This window comes from Phasianus colchicus, chromosome Z (genome assembly GCF_987193195.1).
Source record: "Phasianus colchicus chromosome Z, bPhaCol1.hap1.1, whole genome shotgun sequence".
Classification (NCBI taxonomy): domain Eukaryota; kingdom Metazoa; phylum Chordata; class Aves; order Galliformes; family Phasianidae; genus Phasianus; species Phasianus colchicus.
Window position 1 is genome coordinate 54675638 of NC_143476.1, and position 24100 is coordinate 54699737.

The following is a 24100-nucleotide window of genomic DNA, read 5'->3' on the forward strand; positions in this document are numbered from 1 at the left end:
TCACCATCCTTGCAGACTGTTCCCACTACGCAGACACCAGAGTCTAGGTTATAACCACTTGGGCAGATCGTACAGTTTCTGTCTCCTTGACCACTGCAATCCAAACAGCTGGCATCACATCTGAAAGACAGTGGTAGGGGTTGGCCTTATGGCCTCGCCAAATGCAAGAGCACCCAGGAGAAACCTTCTGCATTGTAAAGGGTTTGTTTGCTGTTTCCAGAGGTATCAGCTGCTCTAGCAATGAGAATAATTTAAAAAGTAACCTCCCCTACAACTCAGTCCTGCTTTTTTTCCTCCAACCACGTTCTGTTCATATATTTTTTTTAGTAAGTAGTTGCATATACATAGTTCTTTGGAACTATATAAAAAAGTAATAAACAGAAGTATTAAACAGACAACATGTCCATATGCCACTAAGGGATGGACTCAAAGCCATATGATGGAAAAGACTGACCTGTGCCTGGTGATTTCATCACCTTTCTGACTTCTTTAGATTTTGACTGTATATTCTTTTATTTTATTTTATTTTATTTTATTTTATTTTATTTTATTTTATTTTATTTATTTCATTTCATTTCATTTCATTTCATTTCATTTCATTTCATTTCATTTCATTTCATTTATTCATTTCTTTATTTTTGAGTGGAAAACTGGAAAACCGTAACACACTGTGAGTTGGGGCTGTTCAGCCTGGAGGAGGCTCTGGGATGACCTGATATTGGCCTTTCAATATCTTAAGAAGAGTTGTAACCATGAAGAAGACAGACTTTTTAGCAGCGTCTGCTGTGATAGGATGAGGGAAAATGGTTTTCAAGCTAAAAGAGAGGAGATTTAGATTGGATATAAGGAAAAAGTTTCTTTATTATAAGAGTGCTGAAGCTCCAGAACAGATTGCCCAGAGAAGTAGTGGATACTCCATCCTTGAAGACATTCCACGTCAGGCTGGGTAGGGCTCTGAGCAACCTTCTTTGCACAGCACAATCTTCTCCAGGGCTTATTCACCCACTGCTACATGCAGATGAGCTATGCTGGACAGCAAGTCTTGTAATATATTTATGCCGTGTTTCTGTCTAGTAGCTGAAGAACTAAAATGGTCCTCATCAACAGTAATTAACTTGCTATTAAAAAGATTCTTCCACTTTGCCTTTTTCTGGTTTGTTATTGAGAAACACAGATCTTCTGCCAGATTTGTATATTCTGCATTTCTATGCTTATTTACAGGCTCTCACTACAGGCTTTTTAAAGTCAAAGACACATACATGTGCAAGAAAAACACTTTCAGAAGTTCCACATAAATGTAAGTCAAAATTAAAAAAAACACTTTTTACTTCATTTGTTTAGAATATGTATTTTTTTTTCTCTTCTCATAAATATTATCTTTCTCAACACAGTAATTCCTAACATACTGCTAATTATTAGAAACATATATTACCACAGATCATACCTTTTGCAGCTTTTGTATCCACTTTCAGTAGAGTGATCAAGGTAGTAACCAGTACTGCAGGATTGCACACACCTTCCATCTTCCAGAAAATAGCCCTGTGTGCAGTTTATACATGCATCTACTCCAGCACCTAAAATCAGAGAGAAAATACACTCTATTATTGGCTAGTTCCCCCTATTGCCTAACAGACACCATATCTCTAGCTGTAGCAAAATCTTACTGCCATTTTAGAGACAATATATAGCCTTGTTTACCTTCTTTCAAAGAGTACCATCAAACTATATAGGTGTATGTTTATAAGAAACCGTATTGCATAGTTTCACTATCTCTGTTCTGAAAGAAATGGATGTCGGTATTTCTGCAAGTGCCACAACATTTATAAATCATTCTTACAATCCAGAAAGAAAATGGAAGACATTGCAGGAAATTAGAAAGAGCATTATAAAAGGAAAAAAAAAAAAAAAAGTGCATTCATACTTTCAATTATATTTTTATGTTAGCTGAAAGAGTTTGGCCATATGTATAATATGTTAGAGAACTATCAAAAGAATTCAGAGATTACATGTCAGCAGTCACATTTTGATATAGTAAAATAAAATCAGAGCTAAAAATAGAGAGTAAAGGAAATAATGCAAATAAATGTCAGTGAGATACCTGCACATGTTGCACATGAACGGTGACATGGTTCACATTCCCTGCCATTATGGTATTTTCCATCTTCACAGCGGATAGCACATTTTGTGCCGTGCAAACTATTACAAAAAGAAAAAAAAGCACAGTGTTCAGGTAGATAATAGGAACAACAGACAAGCTCATTCACAAATCAGTAGTTCCCTTTAAAAAAACAGCAACTCATAGATCAGGATTCACTGGCTTCCTTCACAGGTCATATTTTATAAATGACAGCAAATGACTTCAGGAGGGAATTAAATACAGTTTCATCTATGGTGAAACACAGGAGCTGTTTACAAACTAATGTAAATACTAGCAAGTAGGAGAGGACAGAAAAAAATGAACAATGTCATTATCCTAAAAATTCAGGCATGTAAAACACAATTACCCATGAGGAATTTGGCACAGGGTCAACATCACTGCATTTAAAAAATACACAAGACCTCATGCTTCATGTGAAAGACCAGCTGCATTTTCTGATACTGGCTACAGCACAGGTCAAGAGCAGATTGACAAGGAAGGAAACTGCCACCCTTTTCTGACACAGCAGTTTTCTTTGAAATCTCCAGTTCTGCATGGTGTGGGAGATTTGTCTAGATTACAGCTAAAGATATTCGGCCTGCAGGCACTTTTAAGCAGGAGCATAAAGTACTGACTAACAGGAAAAAGGAATAGCATGAAGAGACACATCTCCATGCTACCTATGCTCTAAGCAGCACTTATGCTGTCATGTTTTAAATGCTGACATAGGGCTTTTTTTTTTTTTTTTTAAGTTAGGACTTCTCTGCCATGCCTACCATCTTAAATAGAATCTCAGCTTTCACCAGACTGAACTCTTTCTCAAAAAATGCTCTTCAGCTACAGGGACTATCACCTTAAGTGAGAGCTAATGCTGTTTTCCAGACTGAAACCAACAAAGTTTTGCATGCTCAGCACCACTGGAAATTCTGAAGAGTAGATATGGTCCCAGTTTAGCAAAAGAAAAAAAAAAAAAAAATTCAACAGATATGAGAGTACCTGCTTTTGCCCAACAACACACCTCAAAGTACTTTATGAGTCAGGTAGCATTATCATGTTTTTACAGATGGGAGAACTAATCATTTGCTGAGTTTAGTTAATGGGCCAGTAGCAGGATCAGAACTGGGATCCAGGTCTCCTGAGTCCCACCCAAAGTCCTGTCCACCGATCTAACTTTGACAAGAAAATGCAGTAATCGTTGAATCACCAGGGAATACAAAATGCATGTCCTGGAAGTGATACTGATTTCTGATTTGTCACATCCATGCAGATGATGTTCCTTGAAAACATTACAAAAAACCAGTCTCAGCTGGCTAATATTGTCCAAGTAAATGCTAAATGTAATTTACTTTTTAGAAATTTGTTTCTCCTTCTTTCTCTCAGAAATTACACTTGTCTTTCTCCAGTGGTCAGGTTTGTGCTCTGGAGAAATACAGGAAATGTGGACATAGCTATGACAGAGACTGTGTCCTATAAGGTCACAAGCATGCAGTCGTGGGTATTCTGACATATATGACAACTGTAGGAACTTCTGAACCGCTACCCTACTAGATTGATTTCACAGATACATAGAAAGTCATGCTGAGTCTGTTAAAATTTTTCAAACTCTAACTGAGATTGAAAATTTAATTACATTTTAAAAGGGAAGCAGATACTCATATTTCACAGAAACTGTAAACAGACCACATTCAATCCTATGCTTTCCTTCCCATTAGATCACACTTCCTCTTCAAAGGTCCCTTTATTTATTTATTAATAGAAAAGATATATTTGTAATAAAAATTGTGCAGGCACTTGAAAAATAGAAATGTAATATATAGAAATGAAAAATCCTTTACAAAACGTAGAAGAATCTAGCTCTTCATGTCCTGTAAACAAACACCTTTCAACTTTTACTACCTGAAAGACAAAATTCCACTTAGACAAAAAGTAAAAGCTCAATGTCAAAACATTTGCAGAACACTGTACTCTGAAAGAAGAACCCCTACAGTTACTGAATACTGAGTTCATATTTTTTATGGCATGAAGCCAGCACATACTCCTTCACAGACTTTTTAAGATTTTTGACCTCAGCTGCTTAGATCAAAAGGTCATTCATTCATAAAGGAGCCTGGAATACATACTGATGCTTTGTGGGCTTTACCTATCAGTTTCAGGAATGATTAAGTCCTCCTATGAAATAAAAATATCCACTGCTGCTTAAAATAATGTGCACAGAATATCGTAACAGAATGGAGCCTGAGGTACTTGAGATAAGTGAATGACTGGATGTATGAAGAAACACAATAAAGATAAGAAAATAGTTTCTAACTATCACAGGAATGGATCAAAGATTAATATGACTCATCAGCTCAACCTCTAAAATAATCCTTGATTGCCACAGTGGAGGTCAAAGAAGTACAGAAGCCAGTTTTCTACATGACTGTGGCTTTTATTTTACCTGAAATGAAAGGTCTTTTAAAAACCCTTTGCTGGCCAAACTGGCAAAAAGCTGCACAATAAAATACTATTTTAAAACCTAAACATCAATGGAAAACATGAAATGGGGGCAATTCAAGGTTGAATAGCTATCTAGTATCCTTCACTGTACGTCCAGTTTCATTAGCCTCTTTGGGTACTGCGTTTAGTGACAGCCATCTTTTCCTTACCTTAGCCCATGTTTGCATTCTGTGCAGATTTGGAATTCAACACATGTCTTACAGTTTTCACTGCATTTTCGGCAAACAATCTTATCTACAAAGAAAAAAAGAAAACAGCCCAGAAAACCTTGGTCAGTTATATTTTATAAAATTATCTGGAGATATTATTATGTGTCTTACAGTTTTCTAGCTTGAAACTAGAAAGACAAACAAAAATGTCTAAATTCTGTCTTTAGGTTTTTCCTTCAGCAAATCTATTCATAAACACTATCTTCATTATGTTATATCTGAAGCCTCTACAGAAATATCATATTCTGAGGTTGTTCAAAAATCTCTGTAAATGCTTTATATTTAAACTAACTATTTACAATGTGGACTTAAATTGGCTTTTCATACAGCAGATCAAGCAGTAATGGCTGCCATATGTTCTAGAAACTATCCTGCAATTTACTTTTCACACCTTACATGCAAATAGTCTGTCCTATCTTACACGTATTGCTGTTCAAAGAAACAATTTTGATCTTAGCAAAGTTGAGACATAATTTACCTAATATCTGCCTTTTCATCTCAAGAGCTCCCTACTTTAAGAGAAGTCTCTGAGATGCGGTGCCATGTAACTCTCTGAGAAGAAAAACCTGGTGGTCCCATTTTCGTAAATTTTCATTTACACATCTTGGTTGGGTGGAAGGGAAATCCCTTCACTGTAGTTCTCATACAGTGGCAAATGGAAAAATTAGAGTAGTACCTGCATTTACTAATCCTCAAAAATGAACAGACAGCTTCATGGCACAGAGAGTAAAAGGTTAGGTATCTACGTAGGTCGCTCCGAAAGTAATGCCTCCTATTTATTTCCATGGAAACTACAACAGATACAAAGAGCAAATAACACTATTTGATAGAGAAAATTCTCAGCTACAAAATACTATTTTTCAACACAGTCACTACCATTAGCTGATTCACACAGATGAGCTGGTCGAGATGCTCTTCATTTCATGGCATGGATGCTTGGTCATCCAGAACATCGCTTGTCTTTCACATTGCTGTTGCCACTGCTGAAATGCACCACCCACCACCTCACTGTGCTCACATCTACTGTTTGGTTTCCATAAATGTTCAGCAAGTACCGATGAATGTCAGCTGATGCAACTTTTTCTGCATGGAGAAATTCAATTCCCTTTGCTTCATTCTCAGTTCCATGTCAGATGCCATTTTGTCAGACTGCCCCTCTGTTGTCATCTGTCTCACAACAACAAAATGTAATGGAATATTGGTGGGAATGTTCAGACTATCCACATGTTCTGCCTCTGAGATTGTGGGTCAACATAACAGGAAAGGAGGCATTACTTTCGGAGCAACCCTTGCTCAGGGCTTGCAGTTGAATCAAGCACTGTGAGCACATGTTCATATTTTAAGCATGTGTCTAAAGCTAACTGAAGTTCATGTAGTTTAATCCTATGTTTAAATACATGTCCATTTTTGCTACACGAAGTTGGAAATAAAGTGGGCAATCTCAGGAGGAAATGGAAGCCCTGCATCTCATGTGGCAGAGAATTACTTCTCTTGAGTTATCACATCATTACATGTCAGAAACCTGCCTGAAACACTAGTTGCAACCACCTTTTCCACCTGAGGAGCCTAATTTTCTCAGAGATCCAATTCAGCAACCACGGTCAGTTTCTCAGCTGCCTCTTCTACAGCATTCCCACAGCATGGGAGAATGAGGAATTGGAATGCTTTGTGTTCACAATCTGGATGCTGCTTTTCCTTTCTGGAGCAGCAGTAACTGCTCTATCCTGCAGCTGACTGTGGACTACCTTCATTCTGCTCCAAATCACATACACAAATGAAATCCTGCCTCTAAGCATGATTTTTAAAATGAAGAAAGGTTAATATCTGAGTAGATTCTTGATCACACTTGCAATAGTGTAATAAGAGGAGTAGGATAAGAGATAGATGCATTCAACATACTTTTCCTGCTTATCAGTATTCCATCAGCCTCCCCAGATCAAATTCTGTAGCCCAAAATAAAGAAATAGTAAGTAATACTAACTCTTATCCAGGTAAAACCCATCGGGGCAGGTGGTAATACAGCTATTGGTTACTTCATTCAGGTAGTAGCCAGATTTACAGGTCATGCACTGGTCACTATGGCCTCCAACACAGGTTTCACAATTGGGTGAGCATTTTTTACAGCGTTTCTTGTCTGCATTGTAGTGACCAGGTGGGCAGGTCGAAACACAGATCCTGCAGACAGCAGGGAAGAGAAGGCAGAGTCGTTAATGAAATAACCTGCCACCACATTCCTGGACCATGACTGCAAAGCAGAAGTATTTCTCAGCATTGCTGCTTTTGTAATGATCACGTGTTTTCTAATGATCATGTAACCCTCCACAGCATTGCATCAGGCTGTTTCTGCATTTTTTTTCCCTACAGCATATGCTATCTAACTGGCAAACACGTCGACAGACAGTCATACTGTACAATTTTTGACCATCTACATCTTTTCCCATCTTATTCAAATACAGTCACTGAAGTTGTAGTTGCTATCACAGTTATACACAAATAACCTCTCACGAAAAAAAAAAGGAAGAAATAATCAGGGAAGTGTGTTTGAGTGCTGTACTTGAAATTCTTAAACAGTTGTTTTTTTTAACTCCTAAGAAAATTTGTCAAAATCAGAGGAAAATAAATAATCCACGACTGCAGCAAAGAGAAGAAAAAAGGAAGTTAAGATACATACTAAAGAATCTATGAAGCAAAGATTTTTTTTTAATTTTGGTCTTACCGTGTGTTGTTCTTGGATTTGTAGTAGTAGTGAAGACAGTCAGTACAGTGATCTGGTCCTGGCCCATCACACCCTACTTTACTGCATTCTGCATTGCACGGACCTGCATTAAAAGCAAAACACAGGAAAGGAATTAAAAGTTCTCCTTTGGTACTTAGCACCCCTCAAAATATACTATTTTAACACAGAATACAATTACTGTGTTTTTGTATATTTGAGCTTATGTCCAAACTGTAATTTGATCACAGCGAAAGGAGAAATTTTTTAATATTTGAAGATCTTTGCAGACACTGGCCTCAGTATGTGTTCACACTGATACATAATTTTTAACAGCCATGGCATCCTCTGTATAATCTATCAGATACTATTTCTGGATCCAAACAGTCTCTTTTCTAACGACTAACAAATCAATCTAAATTATATCTGGAAGCATGCAAAGACTTCTGAAATTCATAATATGGAATGATTAGCAACACTGCTTATCATAAATAGGTCAACATAATCACCAGCTATTTTAGTCAACAAATGGGGAGGTGGTCCAACTGGCTACCACAGCAGAAGTGATCTAACCCCCAGCGGCCAGATTCACCTCCCTTTGTGCTGCTACATGCTGCAAAAGCCTCGACTAACTTTTGCTTATTAGCAAGTCCTTCATCTCATCCACAGTCACGTTTACACTTTCCGAACAGTTCCAAGCAGCTAGGGGATGAGAGAGCCACCATTTCCTGCCTTTATGTAGGGGACAAGCACATGTGTGAACTCTCAACTGTGTCAGGATCATTGCTCCATGTAAATGAACTTCTAAGCTTCCCAGACACCTTTACATGACTCTTAATATCAAGTGAACTTGAACAAAAGCAAGTTCATATAACAAAAGCTTAGTAACCTTTACAGCAGGGACAGCAGTATTTCGTGATCTATCAAAACAAGGGGTTGAGCAGTTCTCAAGCAAAAATAGGGACTGTTTGTCTGAGACACTATGACAGGAGACTGTAATAATACAAACTTCTAAGTTGAACATGTGCTGTTAGCTTGCAAGAGTTATGCTTAAGATTCATCAGCACTAATCATCTAGGTAAAGGTACTGACACTGTTGGAATACATGCAGGAATACTGCCAGCTTGACTTATGCAGCACAAAAAATCTCTTTTAAGCCTAATGAAAATACTGAAAAACTTTTATGGGGATAAACAAGAAACAACACATGTAGATGTAGAAGGTAAAATTCTCCATAATATACATTTATATACATATAATATACATATATACATTTGTGCATATATATATATAAATATTTATGAAAAGTAGTGCATTCTACAGAGAATGTTAACCGGAGCTTAAAAATATGAAACTGTCTAAAAACTCATAGAACATTAAGTTATGAAACAAATTGTTCTGAACTCCCACTACTTCCATACCAAGAATATCCTTATGAAACTGTTTTTGCAAAGTCATTCTGTCAACACTGTGTTCTAGCTTCAGTGCATTGATTTTTCCACTTACAAATATCATAAATGCTGCATAATTGTTATTAATTTTGCCACTGCACTTCTAACTAATCAGATGAAATATAAATACAGCCTTGCTGTTCTAGTCAGAGAAAATTCAAGAAAAGCTCAATTTATTAAATATATTTCTGTTTGGCTATTTTTATTTTTGTTTCTGGAAACTTTCAGTACTGCCTAATTGTTTCCCAGGGACTGAAGGCCACAGATCCTACAATGGCATCAGCATCGTAGTCTTGAACTAATGCAAAAGATCTAAGAGACAAAACATGGAAGAAAGCAGATACTAAGTAAGCAAGCCAGGAGTCTTCACAGTGTGTGATCATATTTCACAATACAAAGTCTGATGTTTAATATATGCAGAGTCTCAGGGCAGTAAATGCACAGAGTAAATTAATGTACGTACCTGAATAATCTTCTGTTCCATAATCTTCTGTAGGATCTTCAACTGGACTGGAGCGTACTCTTTCCACTTTTGGAAAGTCATTTCTTGGTGAGTATGGCTGGATGGATGTTCCATATAGTACTAAGGACCACTCTTTCAATTTGCCTAAAAGTATTAAAAATCTAGTTTTATAAATCATTTCATATTTTCTCTGTCTTACAAAATATATCACCTGCGAACAGGAACTCTGAGTAGGCATGGAAGACTTTGCTTAGTTTAATATTGGCAGTGCGATCTCTGTTTCACTGTAAACTGAGAAAACATAGTTTTTTCAACCAGATTTTGCACACTATTTTTTGCACTCCCTCCTCTTGTAAGTCTAATAAAATTTTGTATGGGGGAACTCAACAAAAACCATAAACAAAAACCTTAGGCCATCCATACAGTTATTTGGAAAACTTGTATTCATCAAGGAGCTTCTGCTATAGATTTCACTTTTCCTCAGAAAATGAATTGTCCGGTTATTATTATATCTCTCAGCTAAGTAGCTGTATTCAGAATTCTGACTTAAGAACAGGGTTATATTTTGTCAGTTATTACTCATGACTACTTTTCGTTGCCTTATGGAATACATCTCAACAAAAAAAGAGGAAACAAATTCTTTTAAAGTCTCTATAGTAGAATATCAATGTCCCTTCCCAAACAAGCATAATTTGTTATTTCTTTGGCCTAGTTATTTTGCACATACGTCACTTCACTGTCTGACTTCATCACCAATTTTTTACCCTCTCAGTATCTAAGCGATGGAAGAAAATAAATGTTTTTCAGCCTGAAGTATTTAAGTACTTTTATGTAAGTTCTGTTGTTGTGTTTTTTTCAAGTCGTGAGTCCAAGCTGTCAAAATGTAAAGTGTAAATATTCAGACTTCGCCTCCCTGTCCACATTTGCCAATAAATTAGTTCCATGAAAAGTGCAAAAGACTCAGGTCTGAAATAACACTTCGAGCAGCAATGGATAAAAAATTATATCCTGGCTCAAAAACATGGTAATTAAGTTTTGGTCTTAACCCAGTCTCTTGATTACATTTACCTATGTTGAAGCAGCAGGTTGTGAAATGTACAGTTCTCATCAGAAGATTCAAGAGAAAAGGGGAGCAGGGAGCATTTTTTTTTCTGAATTTGACAGATTCTATTTTTGGATGCCATCATGAGGCCTCCCCTCAGCCTGCTCTTCTCTTGGCTGAGCAAATTGAAGAGACCTCAGCTGCTCCTCACACATTCTGCCTTCCAGATAATTCACCATCTTTGCAGCTCTCCTGTGGATGCTCCCTAATGGTTTTATGTCCCTCTCTTATTGTGGCACCCAGTGCTGTAGGTGAGACCGCACAGCACAGAGCAGAGCAGACAGCCCCTCCCCTCGCCCGCTGGCAGTGCTGGGCCTGCTGCACCCCAGGTACGGTTGGCCCTTTGGGCTGCCAGGGCACACTGCTGGCTCGTGTTCCACTCGCAGTCAGCCAGAGCTCCCAGATCCCCATTCCACAGGGCTGCTCTCCAGCCTGTTTTTCCCCACTCTGTACATATATCCAGAATTGACATGTTCCAGGTGCAAAATCTGGCACCTGCTCTTGTTAAATTTCATCTGGTGGGTGACTGTCCAGCTCTCTAATTCATCCAGATCTAGCTATGCTAAAGAATCTCCTATTGCCAAAGAATGATCACTATCTGACAGATACTAACAGCTCTCTTAAATGATTTGTCTTGGAGTGAATATAGCTTCACCATGTACGCTGTCTGTCCTTTCTGCATTTTAACTCACTTTTACAGCATATTGATTATAATATATTGAAAGCAGCTGAAAACTGTTTGTGTTGCTTTGTTACTCTAAATTTTCCTCCTTCCCTTTACTGTGCTCCAATCATCACTAAAGTTTCAAAGTGTTGATTTTATATGTCTTCCAGAACACTGGTAAAAGTACGGAATACTACAAAAAAATATTTGCAAGGACCCACTAAAAATAACCACAGGCAATACTTCTTGGGCACAGAGTATTGTTGTGTCCAGACTTACTCGAAGGGTTTGTTCTAACATACTGGCAGGAAGGTTTGGAGCTTTGACCTTATACCTAATGCAAAAGAGCAGCAACAGGAATAATGTAGGGTCTGTCAAGAGATTAGCTGCCTTTTAAGAACGGTTCAGTAAATAAAAAGGAAAAAAAATTCATGTGACTTGCCAGCAAATAAATGAAGCCCGCCTCAAGGCAGGTTTAATTTGTACAATGAAAATATTTCAATAAACAATTATATATACATACACTCTCTTTAATAATGAATGGACAAAGTGTGCACATTTATGCCAAAATCTTTCTTTCTCCATTTTTGGCTGCTTCCATCATTTTGCTTGGCTAGAATAATCCCTCACCCTCCTTGTATTTAGTACATTACAGAGGTCCCATGTTATATGTGCAAAAGAAAGGGTATATCACAGTGTTTCATAGCAAACACAAGTCCACTTCCATAAATTCTACAGAATTAAATGCAGAAATCACATGCACTGCTTTATGAACTGAACCCTGCCATTCTCTACAGGCAACAGATGTGGCACTACCTTGTCAGGGCAGGGATATGATGACATGTTGGGTTTTTGTTCTCAATTTGATTACAGGAATACTTCAGCTCTTAATTATAAGACCTTTCAATAGTTAAACAAACACATGCACACAAAGAAACAAGAAACAGGCATGATGGCGATATCAGTCTGATAAACTGCAGGCTACACAGGCACCATAAATTGCACGGAAGTTATAGTGTATAGACTAACTCTAACATGATTAAACAGCTGAATATATAGCATGCACTTTCACAACTTTCTGAACTGACATGTTACTGAACAAATTTCATTAAGAGGTAAGAATAAGTCTAGAAAGCTGAGGGATGTATTACTAAATACTGTTCAGTGAGCCAGGATTTAAACTCACCATCAGACTACAGCCTGCAAAATCCAAATGCATATAAACACCTAAGATCCAAAGAAGTGATTTATATTGTGGTAAAAAGAAACTAAAGAATAAATTCTCCTATATGATTCCTTGAGCATATGAGCTTTCTTCCTCAGCTCAGCTGGGAAGGTTTACTTTTCTCCACATCCCCTTTTCTTCCAGAGGCTGAAGCAAAAAATGATCAGCTCTGTATGACTAGCCACCATAGAACTGAGAAGATTATATACAAAGAATAGAAATCAACAGATTATTAAGATCTATACAGTGAATCATATGAAAGAGAAGCATGCAGGAATAGTATAAAGCTGGAAATGTATGTGGTGATTTGGTGACATAAAAGGGCTATGAAAGATGTCTGGTGGATAGCCCAGCTGAAGAGTTTTCAAAATGGCTCTGTTCTAGGTTTCAGTGTAGGGAGCATGCCAGGGCACAGAAAAGAGGGCAATAGCTGAAGTGTGTTGCTCTTTGGCTCTCCTTCATGCCCACTGGATGAGCCACTGGGTTCTGCAGTATGCACAAATGTCTACCCTAACTTGTCCTTTAGGCTGCAGAGGTTCCGGTTGCTTTAGGATTACTAAGTACTAAACTGAGTTGAAAAACTGATTTTTGTCTGTTTTCCTTTTAGTAAATTATGACAATTGAATTATGTCATTGCTGTTTCTTCTATCAAATTCAAAAGCACTTAAAATTATCTGGATGTACCAAAAAAAAAAAAAAAAAAAAAAAAAATCAGTAGAGTTTTGTTCTATACAGTCTATGACTACTTTGCCAAATACCTTTTATGAGTGTCCCTTTTAGTGTACTGGAAACTTTGCTCTGCATTTCCTTGTGCAATTAATTACACTTTGCTAAGAACCTTTCATCAACGTAAAGCCATGATGAGGAAAGAGTGATGCAGATAAAATGAAGCTAATATTGCAGAACTGACAATGTTATTTCCTTTCAGAGCTCTGAAGGATGATAATCAGGATTTTTAAAACTCTGTGCTTATAGTTAACCACTTGAATATATAATATTAACCACCTTGGAGACCTCATGAACTTTAATAAGAAGTTGTTTGCTGCTGAACAATCTTGAAAATAATGATTATGCTGGTCTTCAGAACTGAGTGCTGCACACTATATTACGTACCAGGTTTCACAAAGGAATGAGCTGTGATTGCTAGTTCAGCATTCTGAAAAAAAATCAGGATATGCAGACAACGGAGAAAAGCAACAAGAGAACTTGATTCGGTGGCCAGACAGGCAAAAAGACTTTTTAAGAAGCACAGAGATTGCCTCTCTGCCCATCTGCTGCATTAAACAGAACACAATTCAGCTAATGAAGAGCAGAACTAAAGAACTAAAATTCTCATTCAGTTCCATCTGTTTCTACTGCAGTTGTGTGAAGCTGATCTATGTTTCAGATTTTTTTAGATAGAAAATCAGCACTTCCATTTTGTCATAATATTGAAATGAGATGGTTTACTTTTGTACAAAGAAAACTATAAAAACCCAGCTGAGTTTGGCCTATTATCCACTTGGAATAGGAAGGAGACTGGACAAAACTGTGTTCTCACATTAGAATTCCTCCTGTGCCCTAGCTTTTTCTAAGCCACAGTGGAAATAGACACACTGAGTTTGCAAGCTGCAGGAGAGCCTGGATGAGCTGCCCTCCCAGCACGACTGTCTCCTCTGAGAGAGACATGTTTACCTTGAACAGGTGAACTGCACACAGCCTTCTGACCATTGTGAATAATTCAACAAACCAAAAGAAAATGTATTCCATCTCCCTGTCTAGTTGCAGAAGTAATAATGGGCATTTCTTGGACAAAGCTGAATTGACACAATTAATATTACTTAATCTTCCATATTTTAAAGCATGGAAATTTTAAGAATTTCACATTTTAATCACTGTTTCTTTACAAAATATATTTTTATGGCTTCAAGTTAGCATCTATTTCTCAGAATTCAGAATGCGTTTTTAGCAAATTAAAAAAAAATAAAAATAATCCTGTCTGCCTTTTGAGTCTACATAGCTGAAATGTAAAGAATCTTGTAGTTCACTGAATTATAAATTAATTCTACTGCTAATGTCATTGTTGTCCTAAATATGTTATTTTATAGAATTCTAGTCATTAATTTTAAGTTATCAGCAGCAATGAACTAAATTTGTCACTTCCAAAGTAATATGATTACATTCTGACTTGCTGTTCAATCAGAGTGTTAGTATAGAGTAAGAGACAAATAAATTACAATATATCAATTGTATATACCTTTCTTACCTTTGTTTTATTCATGTCTTGTTTAAGTGATATTTCTCTTTTGATTGTTTTTATTAAAGGCTTTCTACTTACTTTGATGTGAAGCTCTGAAGGAAAGACTATGATCAGTATACATGCAAAAACTGCTACTTTTGTCTGCATACAAAGTATGCATTTCAAAATGGTTTTTAAGGCTGAAATTTCCGGTAGGCCCATGGGGAACTATATATTCATCTCTCAAAACCAGCAAACAGAAGTAAGCATTTACTCCTGTGAGTCTCTTTGAAAACTCTTACCTCAATCTCCATGTCTTTCAAAACAGTTAGTTATACTGAAGTTGGTGAATGAAATTGAACAGCACAGGGGAAATTAAAAGCAGAGGAGGAATGTTTGTTGCCTCAAAAATTCTTTGTAAGAGTGTAGTTTGTAAGCAGACAACTGTGAGATCTCAGCATTTTGCCTACACGCTGGAGCATGATGCAATCTACCAGTGCAGCAAGCCATGAATTTCTTTCTGTATAGTGAGATTTTCGATTTATATAAACACTGATAAATGCTACTCTTTTTCTTATGAGTAGGATTTCAAATACAAAACAAAGAAAAGCAACATGGAAATAAGTACTTGGATTCTGTCTCAGCTATGAGAGAAACTGGAAATTTCACTCTGGGCTGTTCTAGCTTATGTGGAACAACTGTCTGAAAAAACTGTAATCAACAACCAGGAAAACAAATGCCTGCATTGGAAATACTGTAACTTCTTTCAAATGTGGCACTTGCAGTTTTCATTTTTTATCTTTATTTTTGAAAACTGAATCTAGTAAAATTACGTTTTCATTAAAGCACTGACTCTATTATCTTGTCAGAAATAACAGAAGTCCTATCTGGTATGATCTAATTCTAAATGGCCAAAGACCATTTCTACACTTTGAGGCTACAGATCTGAGGGCTAAAAAGAGGCCATTTACCCTTTAGAAAGTGAAATTCATTTTGGAAATCAGACGGAAGTTCAGAATAAGAGACAACCATATCTTAAATAGCAAATAACAGCAACATAAAAATGAAGAGCATACCAATGAATTAAATTAAGAATAATGCTATTTATCAAGCACAGGATGCAGGAAATTGGCAAAGTTGAGCTGTTGGTTAAACTGAAAGATAAGAAGGAAATGCACAGGCACTGAAAGCAGGGACGTGTGGCCTGGGAAGAATACATGCATGCCATCTGGATGTGCAGACATGGGATCAGGAAAGCCAAGGCACAAATGGAATTGAACTTTATGGGAGATGTAAAAAGCAACAAGAAGCAACTGTTCAAATACACTGGTCAGTAGAGACAAGCCAAAGCGAGTGCACTCCCTCTGAAAAACATGAAGGGAAAAATGGCAAAAATGAACAACAAGGCTGAGGTACTCAGCAAGTTCTTTGCCTCAGTACTCAGTGCCCGTCAGACATCTCTCATGTCCCTGAACATCTAGGCAAGGTTTGGGGAAACAAAATTCCTCCTATTGTAAGAGAAGAGCAACCTGCTGAAACTGAACTTGTAGTAGACCATGGGTTGTATAGGACATGGCATCCCAGAGTCCTGAAGGAACTAGCTGATGTTGTTGCCAAGCCACTCTCTGTTGTATTCAAAAAGTTCCCAGTGGCTGGAAAAAGGGAAACCACTCCCATTTTTAAGAAATGGGAGAAAGGAAGATCAGGGAAGCTAAAGGCGAGTGAGCCTCATCTCTCTGCCTGGGAGATAATGGAACAGTTCCTTTTGGAAGACAGGTTCAGATATATGCAAGTTGAGGAGGCGATATGAGACAGCCAGTACGGCTTCACCAAAGGCAGATCATGCCTGGCCAATCTAGTGGCCTTCTATGATGGAGCGATAGTTTCAGTGGACAAAGGAAAGACAAGTGATGCCATCTATCTGGACTTCTGCAAGGCCTTTGATATGGTCCTATATCACATTCTTACTTCTAAATTGGAAAAATATGGTTTCTAAGCATAGATTATTCAGGGGATAAGGAATTGGTTGTAATGTCACAACCAGAGGTCTATGGTTGATGGTTTTATGCCCAGGTGGAAGCTAGTGATGAGTGATATACTTCAGGGAGAAGAGCTCATTGAGAGCAGCACTGTGAAGAAGAATTTAGGAGTTCTGTTGGACGAAAAGCTTGATGTAAGCCATCAGTGTGAACTTGCAGCCCAGAAGGCCAAATCTAACCTGGGTGCCTCAAAAAGAAAGGTGGTCAGCCAGGCAGCGGAGATAACTGGCTTCTTCTATTCTGCCCTTCTGAAGCCCCACTTCCAATAATGTGCTCAGATAGAGGGTCCCCACACCCAAGAAAGATGTCGAGCTGTTAGAGCAAGTCCACAGGAGGCCACAAAGATGATCAGTGGGCTGGAGCATCTCTTCTGTGGAAGAAGGCTGAGGGAGCTGAGTTTGTTCAGCCTCAAGAAGAGAAGGCTCTGGGGAGACGTCACTTTGCCTTTCCACTATTTGAGGGATTTAAGGGGAGCTTACAAGGAGGAATGAGACTCATTTTTTACGTACTCTGGCAGTAATAGGACAAGAAGGAATGGCTTTGAATTAAATGGGAGATTTAGATTAGCTATTAGGAGGAAATTTTTTTCTAAGAGGGTGATGAGGCACTGGCACACACTACTCAGAGAAGCTATGTATGCTGATCCCTGGAGGCATTCAGGGACAGGTTGGATGTGGCCCTGGGCAGCTTGATCTACTGAATAATTGAATCATAGAATCACTAATGTTGGAAAAGACCTCCAAGATTATCCAATCCAACTGTCCACCTACAAGCAATATTTTCTGACTAAACCATGTCCCTTAGTAAATCTAAACATTTCTTGGGCATCTTCAGGGTCAGTGACTCAACTGCCTCCCTGGGCAATTCAGTCCAGTGCCTAACCACTATTCTGAAGAAGAAATTTTTCCTAACATCTGCCCTGAATCTCTTTTGGCACAACTTGAGGACATATTCTCTAGTCCTACCACTAGTTACACAGGAGAAAAGGCTGACCCACACCTCACCACAACCTCCTTTCAGGTACTTGTAGAGAGCCATAAGGTCTCCCCTGAACCTCCTCTTCTCCAGACTAAACAATCCCTGTCCCCTCAGGCGCTCCTCGTAACGCTTGTGCTCCAGACCCCCTGCCAGCTTTGTTGCTCTTGTCTGGACATACTCCAGGGCCTCAATATCTTTCTTGTAATGAGGGGCCCAGAACTGAACACAGTACTCAAGATGTGGCCTCACCAGTGCTAAGTACAGTGGGATGATCACTTTTCTGCTCCTGCTGACAATTCTATATCTGATACAAGCCAGAATACCCTTGGCCTTCTTGACAGTTTAGGTACACTGCTGACTCATGTTCAGCCAACACCTCCAGGTCCGTTTCTTCCACATAGTCTTCCAGCCACTCTGCCCCAGGCCTGCAGCATTGCCTGAGATTGTTGTGGCCAAAGTGCAGGACCCAGCACTTGGTCTTGCTGAAGTTCATCCAACTGGTCTCAGCTCAGCTTTCTTGCCTGTTCAGATCCCTCTGTAGGGCCTTCCTACCCCCAGGCAGATTGCCACTTCCTCCCATCTGCAAACTTTCTGGGGGTGCACTTAATCCCCTTGTCCAGGTCATCAGTAAAGATATTGAACGGGACAGGCCCCAGTACTGACCCCTGGGGAACACCACTCATGACCAATCACCAGCTGGATTTAACTCCATTTGCCCCTGCTCTCTGTCATTTGCCAGTTCTTTGCCCAGCAGAGTGTACCTGTTCAAGTCATGAGCTGCCTACTTCTACAAGAGAATACAGTGTCAAAAGACACCGTGTCAAAAGATTTACTGGTCTAGGAAGACTAGGTGAACAGCCTTTCCCTCATCCACCAGGAGGGTTACTTGATCATAGGAGATCAGGTTGGTCAAGCAGGACCTGACTTTTGTGAACCCTGTGAATGTGTTGTCTCACATGTCATGTGATTTCACTCAAGATTATCTGTTCCATAACCTTTCCTGGCACTGAGGTCATGCTCATAGGCCTGCAGTTCCCTGGATCTTCCTCACGACCCTTCCTGTTGATGGGAGTCACACTCGCAAACCTCCAATCCTCTGAGACCTCTCCAGCAATCACCTCCACCAGTTCCCTCAATACCCTTGGGTGGATTCCATCTGGCCCCATGGACTTGTGACAGTGGAGTAGTAGAGTGGGTGGAGTAGTAGGTCTCTGTCTCTACCTGTATCATGGGGTGTTTATCCTGCTCTCTATCTGAAACTTACAGGTCAGGCAATTGAGTATCCTGAGGATAACTGGTCTGACTTTTAAAGACAGATGTAAAGAAAGCAATGAGAACCTTAGCCCTTCACTTATCCTTAGGAGTCATTTCCCGGCATCTAGTAAAGGATTGAGATTCTCCTTAGCCCTCCTCTTGCTGTTAATATATTTGTAAAAACATTTTTTGTTCTCTTTTACTCCAGTGGCCAGACTGAGTTCAAGTTGGGCTTTTGCCTTTCTAATTTTCTCCCTACATATCCTAACAACTTCTGTGTACTCTCTCCAAGTTGCTCGTCCTTTCATCCACGAGAGGTAGATTCTCTTTTTCTCCTGGAGCCTCAGGAGAAGCTCCCTGTTTACCTACGCTGTTCTTCTTCCTCCCGGTTCATCTTAAGGCACAGGGGGACAGCCTGCTCCTATGCCTTTAAGACTTCCTTCTTGAGGAGTGGTCAGTGTTCCTGGACCCCTTTACCCTTTAAGACTGAATCCCAAGTAACTCTCCTTACAGGTCCAGAATAGTTCAAAGTCTGCCCTCCTGAAGACCTAGATAGTAGTTGGCAACTCTTCCCATGGCAAGAGGTTGCAACTGGATGATCTTTAAGGTCCCTCCCAACCCAAGCCATGAATCTATGGTTCCCTTTATAGTCCTGCCTTCACACTCATCTTCACACTGTCAGATATTGCAGGTGTATATAAACGGTGGAAAACAGCCAAGGCGGTATTAACAACTGCAAACATCCTTCTAAATTCACTGAGCCCAAATAAAGGTCAGATTCATACCTGGAGTCTTGAAATTTCTCAGCTGAGATGGCGTGTCACAGATTTCCAAGATCCAGTCACCTGCTGCTTTTTCACTCCAGCAGTGAGTAGTCATAAACTCCCAGTTTTTGAATCCTTCCATGGAATGATCAAATAGCCTACAATAAATCACGACATTATATTAAGTGAACTATAGTATTTGAGGAGCTAAGCCTCTAAGTATGCAGATTACAGCTCATTCATCTGTGCCTATACATAATGTTATTCAAGATGGTCTTCCCACATACCTTTGAAGTACATTCAAGAGTTTCCTTACTTTTTTGGTGGAGGAGATTCTTTACATATCGTCATTTGTCATGACGTGAAAGAATGGAAAGAGATTTCACTACAAAAAAAATCATTACTTTGGTTTAATATGATCCTTGTCTCTTGGGAAAAGTGCATAACGTACAGCGTGAGGTAAAAACAAACTTGTACACTGGAAAATTTCTGTAACACTTATTTTTCACTTTGGATTGGAATACGTAAAAGGCAATTAAAAAAATAAAAATGACAGAGTGAACAAGACAATATTACAGATCAATACATGCAACTCCTTACAGGAAATCAAATGTAACAGAGACATTGGTCTCCAATCTTAAATGACCAAATTATCACTCTATACTTGACAGACTATATGAGAGCTACTCTGAAAGTAATACCTATTCTATTAGGCTGACCCAGAACACCAGTGGCTGATGTTGGTGGTATTGCAGCAGAGGTTGAACCTTCCTAGCAATATTCCATTTTGTTCCCATGAGACAGATGGCAGTCGAGGGACAGTGTAATAGAACACTGTTTGACATGGAAGTGCAGATGAAGCAAAGTTATATCACTGAATTTCTCCATGCGGAAAAGATTGCACTCACTGACATTCCTCAACACTTGCTAATCATTCACGGAGATCAAACAGTGGATGTCAGCACAGTGAGGCAATGGGTGGTGCATTTTAGCAGTGGTGATGGTGACAGTAGGTCACCTTCAGTGGTGCAGATTTTTACAATACCAATGTGCAAGCTCTTGTTCATCACTCGCAAAAATGCACACCTAACTGTAATGGCTATGTTGAAAAATAGTCTTCAGTAGCTGAGAATTTCTCTATCAAACATTATTATTGTTCTCTTTGCATCTGTTGTAGTTTCCAAGGAGATAAAATGGAGGCATTACTTTTGGAATTAAGCAGTTTGGGTAAAACTGAAAGACTAATGTCATCTGATGGTTTCTTCTAACAAACAACATTACTGTAATTACTGAGATCTTGGGTGAAGAGTTTGAAACTCAGGCCTGGATTATAACAGCTTCTTCTACAACGGCCCATTTTAGAATCTGCAAAGCGATGCTTATCTGATGAGGGAAGGAGAGAGAGGATTGGCCATATTTTGTTACCTATAACTGGAATTTATCAATAAAAGTTTGGAAAGTCACAAGAGAATTTGGACTTCTATTCAGTGCTCACAATGTTTTGTCTGGTATTCCAAAGCTCTAATCACAGCTCACCACTGAAAAAAATAAATATACATATATATGTGCATACATATGTATATGTATTTTTCATTATTTTACCTTGGTTCTTACATGTGAAACTCTTACTGGTGAAAGCAATGTTTAAACATTTCTGATAAAAAATGCACCCTACAGTAGAAACTCCAGTCAATTTAAAACCTGCTTTCAATGGAAATGAAGAAAAAAATTAGAATCATAGAATCAGAGAATCACCAATGTTGGTAAAGAGCTCCAAGATCATCTAGTCCAACCATCCACCTACCACCAATATTTCCCTACTAAAGAGTAAAGATGTAAAAGTATACAAAATTACTACTACAATATTTTACAATAACTTGATTCCTTACAGTTCATTTCTAAGTACATCTCAAGCTCTAGTCTCAGAAGACTGTTTAGGTGAACAGGCAAACAATGGGAAAGGAAAATAGTTTAAAAGCACTGTGTATGTCAATTTCTTGTAAAAAAACCTCAAACTGGATGTCAATGAAGTACCATATCTCTTGCTGAAAACCGGTCAATCAAACGCATGGAGCCAGATTTGCTGTGGGCATACAGATCCAGTCCTCACTTGAATAGGCCTTGTATGGAACTGTATGCATGGAGCACCTTATATACACACTCAGTACACATCTGATTTTCATTCTCATGTGTATAACCCTTTTCCAGTTTGAATGAATGCCTACAACAGTACTCCTTAAATTGAAATAGATATATATCTTTAAAACTAAACTTCATTTTCACTGATAAATGGTTGAGATTTTCTTCTCATACAGTCCAGTATAAACATATATAAATATATAAACATATATACATTCTGCCATCAGAAATTAGCCTGTTCCATGTCACTTTAATTCAGTTGTTTGAATATAGCAAATTTCACAAACATATGGCATACATCATTTACTGAAAGGGTAGAAATTATTATACAGTCACTATCCAGTGTTTCCATGTGGCTATGTTTAATTTAAATCATTATGTAGATTATTTCCAACAGTTAGTCTAATTGTCATATGGCATTTTGCTGACAGCTAATATACTAATTTCTGAACATCAGTCAAGGCAGCAATATTCCTCCTTGACAATATGACAACTGAATTACGTAGTATTATATCAATACTGTACAATTATATTGTAGGCTCTATGAGGGCTGCTCTGAAAGTAATGCTTCCTATTTTATTATATTGACCCACAGCTCCAGTGGCAGATGTTGGTAGTATGGCAGTAGAGGCTGAATTCTTTCATGCAGAAGAAGTGACATTCATTGGCACATGCTGAACATTTATGGAGACCAAATAGTGAATGCGCGCACAATGAGGCAATGAGTGGTGTTTTTGAGCAGTAGCTTACGATGTAAGATTTAAAATGTCATCTTTTAGTGTATGAGTTTTGCTTCTGCAAATGAATCTGCAAATGAGTTAAAAAGCTACAGACATTAAAAAAAAAAAAAAAAAAGTTGAAACAAGTAGCAAGATATGAGTCTAAAGCTATCAGCAAGTTATATCAACTCAAAGGTCCAAGTATTTTTGTGTTGGTCTGTTTAGGCATGAAACTCTCAAAAAAAAAGAAGTAAAATTTCCCCTTGAGAGAAGTTAATGAAATAATGAAATTACTGAAATAGTTACAAAACTGTCAGGTGCATTTTTTCCAATTCAAAAAGAACATGTATCAAATAGCTCATTTTAAGGAGCCTGAAGTCTGGAGCCAGTCCAGATTGTTAACTGATTTTATTATTTGTCAGACTTATGCCTAGTCAAAACTCATAGCAAGGAAACACACATAGCTGATCATGAACAAGTAAATTATTAATATGTGGTATGATTAATTATTGTTTTAGTTAACAAGATGCTTAGAACAATCCAATAACTGCAACACCTACACTCATGTATGAAACACAGTTATAAGTACCATACTGAGCGACAGCATTTGATTCTTCATAACTTATTTGTTGACGTAGAATCATAGAACTACAGGATCACTCAGTTTGGAAAAGACCTTAAAGAACATTGAGTCCACCACGACCTAACCATACTAGCCTGACTCTAACAACCCTCTGCTAAATCATGTCCCTGAGCACCACATCCAAACAGTTTTTAAACACATTCAGGGATGATGACTCAGTTGCCTCCCTGGGGAGCCTATTCCAGTGCTTAACAACCCTTTCTGTAAATAAGTTTTCCTGGTATCCAATCTAAAGCTCCTCTGGAGCAACTTGAGGCCATTTGCCCTCATCCTGTCACCTGTCACCTTTGAGAAGAGACCAACCCTGTTCTTGCTGTAAGCACCTTTCAGATATTTGAAGAAAGCAATAAGATCTCCCCTCAGCCTCCTTTTCCCCAGACTGAACAGCCCCAGTTCCTTCAGTTGCTCCTCACAGGAGCCCTTCACTAGCCTTGTTGCCCTTCTCTGGACCTGCTCCAGCACCTCAGTGTCCTTTCTGTACTGAGGTGCCCAAAACTGAACACAGTACCCGAGGTGAGGCCTCACCAACGCTCAGTACAGGGGTAGGATTACTTCCTTAGTCCTGCTCACCACACTATTCCTGATATAAGCCAGGATGCCATTGGCCTTCTTGGCCACCTGGGCACACTGCTGGCTCATATTCAGCTGACTGTCCATCAGTGCACCAAGGTACTGTACAAGGTACACTCTTTCCATCAGGCAGCTTTCCAGCCACTCTTCCCCAAGCCTGTAGGATTGCTTGGGGTTGTTGTGACCAAAATGCAGGACCCAACACTTGGTCCTATTGAAATTCATATAGTTAACCTTGGCCCATCGATCCAGTCTATCCAGATTCCTCCGTAGTGCCCTTCTCCCCCGAGGCAGATCAACAATCCCTCCCAACTTG

The 24100-nt window shown here is 38.7% G+C and overlaps 1 protein-coding gene across 2 annotated transcripts in view; it reads right to left on the bottom strand.

Moving 5' to 3' along the window:
• PCSK5 (proprotein convertase subtilisin/kexin type 5) overlaps positions 1-24100 on the bottom strand; it is a 263646-nt gene that overhangs the window by 66245 nt on the left and 173301 nt on the right. For both annotated transcript variants that reach the window (XM_090130933.1, XM_090130932.1), the window contains exons 13-20: positions 19735-19871; positions 9470-9613; positions 7559-7661; positions 6824-7017; positions 4783-4867; positions 2099-2196; positions 1445-1574; positions 5-120 (exon numbers count right to left, since the gene is read on the bottom strand). In XM_090130933.1, the coding sequence (XP_089987059.1) occupies positions 5-120; positions 1445-1574; positions 2099-2196; positions 4783-4867; positions 6824-7017; positions 7559-7661; positions 9470-9613; positions 19735-19871 (1007 nt within the window). The remainder of the gene's footprint in view (positions 1-4; positions 121-1444; positions 1575-2098; positions 2197-4782; positions 4868-6823; positions 7018-7558; positions 7662-9469; positions 9614-19734; positions 19872-24100) is intronic.